The 8,274-nt window shown below is 45.3% G+C and overlaps 1 protein-coding gene across 1 annotated transcript; it reads left to right on the top strand.

Moving 5' to 3' along the window:
• Positions 1–236: 236 nt before the first annotated feature.
• On the top strand, positions 237–5,587 carry LOC306744310 (protein FAM210A-like). The gene is made up of 4 exons (XM_079226928.1): positions 237–293; positions 4,338–4,795; positions 4,950–5,061; positions 5,254–5,587. Exons 2-4 carry the CDS (start codon positions 4,389–4,391, stop codon positions 5,566–5,568), a joined length of 834 nt encoding a protein of 277 aa, XP_079083054.1. The 5' UTR covers positions 237–293; positions 4,338–4,388; the 3' UTR covers positions 5,569–5,587.
• Positions 5,588–8,274: the final 2,687 nt, after the last annotated feature.

The following is an 8,274-nucleotide window of genomic DNA, read 5'->3' as shown; positions in this document are numbered from 1 at the left end:
TATACGTGCATGCATATATAAATATATGTTTGACAGTCAGGACGTGTGAAATAGTTAACGTTACACGTGAAGGTCGCGTGCGGCACACCTTGAAAACAAACCCAAGAAGTTGACCTTGCGCGAGGCAGCTTGGGAAATGAGTTTCGTACACGTTTCACATATGCGGACTACATTTCCCATGAGTCTCTGCGCGGCCTCGGTTACATGCTGCTCTCCACGCAGTCTGTGGTCCTTGAACGACACATAGCCGGGGCTCCTCCGCATCAAGGGCTAGACGTGAAGTACCAGTCCACGTAAGTGTGTTGTGCTTTGGTATGTTGTACTTGTACTTAGCAGTGCTGCTAGCGTACAGCTAACAGCTAATGTCAACCTGCTATCGTCTGAAGCTAAAGTTGGCAGCAGTCGAGTGTGGTCTTAACTCGTCCGCCTGCCAACACGCGTCTCCAGAAGACTCTCCGTCCGCTTCATGAAGACCCAATCCGCTTTACTTCACCTTCCACGACCGCTAAGAACCCACAGCTTCCTGCTTGTCCTCAACAAAAACACTGGACAATGTCAACTAGCCTAAAATACATGCACTGGTAAAGCTAGCGGCAGTTTAGCTGAAGACTTCCGGTCGGAACCGTTCAAATAAACCACGCCTCTTGACTCCCCGTCTATTTGAGTGCTTTTATCGTGAAGACACTAGGCTCGTCCGTTAGAGCTGCGCCTCGCCTGCAATCCAGAGAGAGCAGCGGCCGCAGCAGGAGGCGTTGACGATAAACTGCATCAAGTCGGACAGTTGTCAGCTGCCAGCTAAGTATACGCAGGAAGTCACAGAAAAAAGTACTTCCTGTTAGTTCCGAACTTTTGTTTACTTGTAGTTTACAGATCACGTTTGGATTTATTATATGTGTTTATAAATATGTATTTATGTAGACTGTGTAGCTGCATCCTTTGGTATTTTTATGTCTGCCTGTGAAATACATTACTATTGGTTTAGATATGCGTTATGAAAATAAGATGTTGTATTATCAACCACACAAGATGTGTTTTTAGATTAAACATGAGACGAATAGTCAATAATCAAGGGTTAATTATTACAACTACACATAAAATAAGGATTTTCTACAACACGTGGTGTTTGCTGTCAGATCTAAGAGCCAATCAGCTCTCTGATGTGGCGAGAGCCAGGCGTTTCCCATCATGCACTGGGCCACGCAGTCGTTGGAAAGCAACTGCGGCGGCTGACTCTGAAATCGACAGCCGGCTTGGTCTCGTGAGAGTATCGTTGACCACGTGTGCATGACGTCAGAGCAAGTCGGACACAAATCTAACCGGCATGCATTGCGCGCCGATCGCCGTCGATCGATTCTGCGCAGAACTGACTCATCTCGAACGAGCCTATTAATAACGACTTCCGGTGTTATTGTGGCGCTTCTGCTCAGCTCCAGCAGCATGTTGGCAGCCAGTAGGTTTACCGGAAGTGTTGTAACGCAACAGGAAACGCTGCCTTCTCGTTATGAAACTCTGCCATCCACTCAAGAAAAATAACTCTCGGTATGTCCAGAGACCTCCCATCTGCTCCCTGAGCTGTATCAGTCACTGCAGAGAGCTGGAGGCCGGGTTAAAGATGAGGTTCAGTACTCATCAGAGGAGCTCTACTGGATCATAGTCACATGCATGAAGCTAAGAATTAAAATGTGCTCAGTGAAAGCACAAGCGACTGTAGGTGTTTCAGATGGATTCTAGAGGCTGATCCGGAGCATCTGATGCACATTTTCTTGCAAGGACAATCAACATAGATTACCTGCAATGTTGTGTTATGCAGGAAAGATCACAGTTAGAAGGTCATCCAGGAAAGATCAGTTAGAACAGGGGTGTCAAACTAATTTTCACCCCGGGCCACATCAGCATCATGGTCGTCCTCAAAGGGCCGGTTGTAACTGTAACACCATATACATTTAACTCTTCCCGAACATAATGTTTACTGTCTTTGTATTAGATTATTGTTTATTCAAGTGTAAAAATATTGTACATGCATTTCTATAAATGTAAAAATATATGGAAGCAAATTTCTCTGTTACTATGACAGAAGTCCATTTAATTTAGGGTTAAGAAACCCACATTGCTAAAGATCAAACTTAAAACAGAAGAAAATAACAAAGGCAAAGATAAAACACACGTTATTATATTAACTTTCTTCCAAGCTTTTTTGTCACAGTTGAGAAGGACATAACTGGTCCCACAAATAATTGTGAGCAAATAAAGACATGCATGTGGTCTGGGCAGTGGTTCAGCTGGTCTGGGGCAGTGGTTCAACTGGTCTGGGGCAGTGGTTCAACTGGTCTGGGGCAGTGGTTCAACTGGTCTGGCTGCAGGACCCACCTTGACCCCTTAATGACAAGCTGAGATCCAATGCGAGGAACATTTTCAACTTCTCAAATAGATTTAATGATATGGTGCAGTTTAAACCTGAGAAAGTACACAATATCACAGTATGCCAACACAAAAACAATTGTTTGAAATATTCCCTTTTACACTCAATTAAAAACCAAAAAGTGCATCTTAAGGACATGAGGTAATACAACACACATAATATTTGTATAACTTCAGCCTTTTTTAACAGACGCAGTGTTTTCATGCTCAAACATAGAATAAAAAAGTCGGTAATGAAGTTAACTATCACAAATAGTCTGTGTAAACTCACGCAAGTAAAGCGTTTTGTGAACGCAGCATTGAGGAGTGTGAATAGATGGCACTCCGCTGCATAACAAATGTCCTTCAAAATAAAAGCACATAAAAAATCCCCTTCAAAATAAAAGCCCATGCAAAGGTCCGCGATTCACTGAAAACGGTCCGTGAAGCCGTCGCGGGCCACATAAAATGACGCGGCGGGCCGGATTCGGCCCGCGGGCCTTGAGTTTGACATGTGAGTTAGAAGGTCATCCAAAGCCCTTCCATGAAGTATCTCTATAGTGAGAACATGTACATGGTTTCTTTGGGGGCCTCAGGGAAACTTGTATGTCAGATTATGTGTAGGGCTGCAACGATTAGTCGACATAATCAACGTTGTCGATTATGAAAAATAATCGGTTGTAGTGAAAAGATTCAGAGCATTCGGTCATTTTCATTCGGCATTGCAATGCACTACATCAGGGGTGCCCAATACGTCGGCAGAGGTAGTGCGGGTAGATCGCGTGCCATTTAAAAAAAAAACTTTATCGACAAAACACAGCTCCTGGTGTGCAAATGAATGTCAATCACCACAGACGCTGCGCCTGCAATGGTCGGTCCCATGAATGGATTTATTGTTAAGTGCAGGGAGAACGATGTTTTCCCCGACTTCCTTAATTACCACTGCATAATACACCAACAAGCATTATGCGCTACAACGCTAAACAGGAAAGAGATCATGGAGGTGGTGATGAAGATCGTCTATTGGAGCGACAGCTCTTCAAAGACAGCTGTTCTGCACACTGATGTGAGACGGCCTAGTAGAGCTCTGTCCAGAGATAAAGGTAGTTAAACATGCAGAATACGTGGGACTGCAATAAGTCATTTTGATTTACTTTTAAACCCTTGCACTTTAATTGTCAGGATGGATTATGTTTTTAACCTTTGGACTTATTTGGAATGTCAGTTATTTTGCACTTTCAGAGGCTTGATTGCTATTTTGAGTTACCTTTAAAGCATATTTGCACTTTAATTTGTATTACTATTTAATTTATTTGTTATAATGATGTTCTGATGTTCAGATCTTGTTACTCGAATACATTTGAAGTTCAAATTCCAACATTTTGAGTCATTTTAATGGGAAATAGTCATTAGATTAGTCGACTAATCGAAAAAAATAGTCGATAGATTAGTCGATTATGAAAATCGTTAGTTGCAGCCCTAATTATGTGTCCTTGACATACAAACTAAACAACTCTTCATGTGCAGGATTTAGCCATTGCTTTTCCAGCGACATGTTTATGATTTATACTCATCGGTTGTTCTCAATCAGACCGAGTGAATTAAGGAAGCTCATCACGCTGAAAGGATCCACTTTTTGACAGAAAATCAATCGGCAATCATGTTTTGGATTTAAAACGTCAGGCTTTTCTGGTTTTCTTAGTGTACCCATGAACCTTGTTTTAAGTTTCTGGAAAATTATTTCCTTTGAGTCTGGAACTCGTACTGGACAATTTATATAGTTTTTCTTACATATTACACATAAATGAGTAATCGATAACTCAATGCAGGAGGTTCATTGATTGAATTAAATGAATTGTGAGCTGCCCCAGTAAACAAAGGATGTGATGTCTCTGTCTGGATTTGTAGTTTATGAAATGTCTTGCTTGTTTCGTCCCCAGTCTGTGGTGAAGCGGCATAGCGGAGGTGGGGAGGAGTCGAGGAGGAAGACCATGCAGCGCATCCTGAATCACGGGACTCTGCGGCGTTTGGCGGCAGCACGCCCCCTACTGGTGGGTGCCGCCGTCCCCGAACCAACAGCAGGGTTTTGTTGCTGCGTCCTTCGCCCGTTGCCGCCGCTCACAGGCCGTTGCTGGCTGTCAACCACAGCCTCCAGCAAGGCGGCACATCAGCCGAAACAGCAGGCACCACAGGGGGAGCCACAGTCCAGCGCCACACCTCAAACTCAGGAGGTCCAGAAAGAGCCTGATGACGTGGAGATGGACCCCCTGCAGGACAAGTCTATCGGTTTGGTCCAGAGGTTCAAGAGGACCTTCAAACAGTATGGGAAGGTGATGATCCCTGTGCATCTCGTCACGTCCTCAGTCTGGTTTGGAACCTTCTATTACGCTGCTATGAAGTGAGTCTGGTTGTCTTCTGTGTTCATGGCTTTCCTTTTTATATCAACATTTATCCCTGAAATATATTTATTTGAAGTCTTTTTGTAAGAAAGACGAACTGTATTTGATCTGATTCTGCTATACTGACGGCCTTTGTGTCCGTCCTCCTCTCAGGGGGGTGAACGTCGTGCCCTTCCTGGAGATGGTTGGTCTCCCAGAGTCTCTCGTCTGCCTGTTGAGAAACTCTACGAGTGGCTACGCTCTGACTGCGTACGCCATGTACAAGGTAATTTAATCCAGGATCCTCTGGTTTTTTATTTATTGAAGTAAAAATCAAACCCTTTGATTCATCGATCAGATTAAAGCATTGTTTGAATCAAACATTCACACTATTAAATTTCCTGACCTCTTCATGAGGGATGGATTCGGGCATTTTTCTCTGCTGACCAGCAACTGTGTTTTTATTGGTTCCCTCCAGATTGCGACCCCTGCTCGATACACGGCGACCCTGGGCGGCACGTCGCTGTCGGTTCAGTACCTCCGTAAGCACGGCTACTTGACCACACCGCCGCCGGTCAAAGAATACATCCAGGACAAAATGGAGGAGACAAAGGAGAAACTGTCGGGGAAGATGGAGGAGACAAAGGAGAGATTTTCAGAGAGAATGGAGGAAACTAAAGAACTCTTCTCTGAGAAAATGGAAGAGACTAAGGACAAGTTCTCTGAGAAGCTGCAGGAAACCAAAGACCGAGTCACGGAGGGGAAATCGTTTTTTAGGAAGAAAAACGAGTAGGGAATCCCGTTTGTGGGCGGGGCCTCTGAATACATGATCCTGTTTTGATCTCAACGAGTAATCAGTGGGTTTGGGGAAAGTAACAGATGGCACTTGACAGATGGCACTTGTAAGACTTTTCTGAGAGAAGAGAGACTTTGTACTTTCTTTGTCCTAAAATTTCACCTCACACATTTCAGTTGTCAACTGTTGTTGATGTTTGGTGTCAAATTCAGTCACTAATTGTCCAAACACGGTGCGAGGTACGCGTAGCTAGACAGCAGCTTAGCAGACTCCTGGCTCACTCAGCTCAGACTGGATCTGCACAGACTCAAGTGATCTGGGCCAGATCTGCGTTCTTCTTTCTTTTATTCGTAAATGCATGAGGGAAATAAGAGGTCTGTGCTTCAAAGAGTAAAGCTGTATGGGAGAGAGCAGTACTAAGAATTCTGGTTGTCAGGAAAATAAAACTGGAAGCTCACGGTGACCTGTGTGTACTAGTCCATCAAAGCCTCTCTGAAAGGCTGGGTATCACCTCGTGTCTTTTCTAATGTGATGAGAGAAATTCTGTTTTTATAATGTATTTTTATCCTAAAGCCCAGGCTAATATATTTCATTATTTGCGTGTCTGTAGCACTTTTTGTTTTGAACTGAAAGTTACAAAGTTGGAGAGCTGCTCTTTTAGCCTGTAACGAATACATATATCATACATGTAAACAAGCAGCAAGTGCAGCTGCAGTAGGCCGTGTGTGACCATGTCCCTCTATGTCTCTGTGACCATGTCCCTCTGTGACCATGACCCTCTGTGACCATGACCCTCTATGTCTCTGTGACCATGTCCCTCTATGTCTCTGTGACCATGACCCTCTATGACCATGTCCCTCTGTCTCTCTGTGACCATGTCCCTCTGTGACCATGACCCTCTGTCTCTGTGACCATGACCCTCTATGTCTCTGTGACCATGTCCCTCTGTGACCATGTCCCTCTATGTCTCTGTGACCATGTCCCTCTGTGACCATGTCCCTCTGTGACCATGACCCTCTGTGACCATGTCCCTCTATGTCTCTCTGTGACCATGTCCCTCTGTGACCATGACCCTCTGTGACTGTGACCATGTCCCTCTATGTCTCTCTGTGACCATGTCCCTCTATGTCTCTGTGACCATGTCCCCCTGTGACCATGTCCCTCTATGTCTCTCTGTGACCATGTCCCTCTATGTCTCTGTGACCATGTCCCTCTATGTCTCTGTGACCATGTCTCTCTGTGACCATGTCCCCCTGTGACCATGACCCTCTATGTCTCTCTGTGACCATGTCTCCCTGTGACCATGTCCACCATGATCCCTGTGACCATGTCCACCATGACCCCCTGTGACCATGTCCCCCTGTGACCATGTCCCTCTATGTCTCTCTGTGACCATGTCCCTCTGTGACCATGTCCCTCTGTGACCATGACCCTCTGTGACCATGTCCCTCTATGTCTCTCTGTGACCATGTCCCTCTATGTCTCTGTGACCATGTCTCTCTGTGACCATGTCCCCCTGTGACCATGTCCCTCTATGTCTCTCTGTGACCATGTCCCTCTATGTCTCTCTGTGACCATGTCCCCCTGTGACCATGTCTCCCTGTGACCATGTCCACCATGTCCACCATGACCCCTGTGACCATGTCCACCATGACCCCTGTGACCATGTCCCCCTGTGACCATGTTTCCCTGTGACCATGTCCACCATGTCCCTCTGTGACCATGTCCCTCTATGTCTCTGTGACCATGTCTCTCTGTGACAATGTCCACCATGTCCCCCTGTGACCATGTCCCCCTCTCACAGTGGGCCAGATGAAGGGTCTTGGGTAATTGTGTACTAATTACACAAATCTTCTTGTCAGTAATTGAAACGGATGTCTGGTTAAAATCACAACTGAATAAAGTGAAACGCTAATCACCCAAGTCTGTGCGTTTCAAGTGGGACGTGCAACAACTCTGCCCACCAAGAGGGTCCTGCTGCCCCACATCACCAGAAGCTCATGGGGCCTCATTTTTGGTTCAATTAAGGATTTAACATTGACTCAGTCCGCTCACCGGGTGCCAAATGATATGAAAATATAGGTTTATAGGTAGTTAACATTGTCAATGCTAGTTGTCATTTGTGAAGGCAGTTACTGCTGATGAGCAAAAATCACAACTTCATCTCATTTGTTTCTCACCTACTTGGATTTAGTTTCTACATCTCAGTGAGAAGGGGTCGTTGGCTCGAGTCTGCCCTGCAGGATTATGGCCTTCCGTACCAGGGCCCTGTTTCTCGTACCTGGTTTACTGAGTTAGAGGGCTAATTGTCAGGATAAGATGACGTAGGTCTGGCTTTTCCGTTTCTCGAAGCAAGCTTAGATAAATCACCATAGCAACACAGCCAAAAATGTAAACCTGCTCCCGGGCAGGCTTACTGACATTCACTGGATAAGCTGGACACTCCCACGGACAAAAAAGGCAGCTCCCTTCCTCATTGATGAAGGAGCGATATTAGTTATATTAGTTTTATAGGGAGAGAGTTCTTTCAGATCGCCAGGATCCATCCTTTACATCATCATGACTTCCTGTAAGCGGCGATATAGATTTTGCCGGCAAGGAATCATTTATTTACGAGAGCTTCTTGAGCCGCGGACATTGATCACCACAGGCGCAGCTGATCGCCGTCTTAGACACAGACTGTCAGCCGCTGCATGCCGCTGT

Source organism: Taurulus bubalis, assembly GCF_910589615.1.
Source record: "Taurulus bubalis genome assembly, chromosome: 12".
Lineage (NCBI taxonomy): Eukaryota > Metazoa > Chordata > Actinopteri > Perciformes > Cottidae > Taurulus > Taurulus bubalis.
Note: the sequence above shows the minus strand (reverse complement) of the source record. Positions and strands in the feature narration are given on the sequence as shown.

What these genes read in the sequence shown, in the direction of transcription:
- LOC306744310 (XM_079226928.1), top strand. Translation starts at nt 4,389, where the DNA reads ATGCAGCGCATCCTGAATCACGGGACTCTGCGGCGTTTGGCGGCAGCA. An exon ending in TTCTATTACGCTGCTATGAA is followed by an intron (nt 4,796 to 4,949) that starts GTGAGTCTGGTT and finishes TCCTCCTCTCAG; the next exon opens with GGGGGTGAACGTCGTGCCCT. An exon ending in CTGCGTACGCCATGTACAAG is followed by an intron (nt 5,062 to 5,253) that starts GTAATTTAATCC and finishes GGTTCCCTCCAG; the next exon opens with ATTGCGACCCCTGCTCGATA.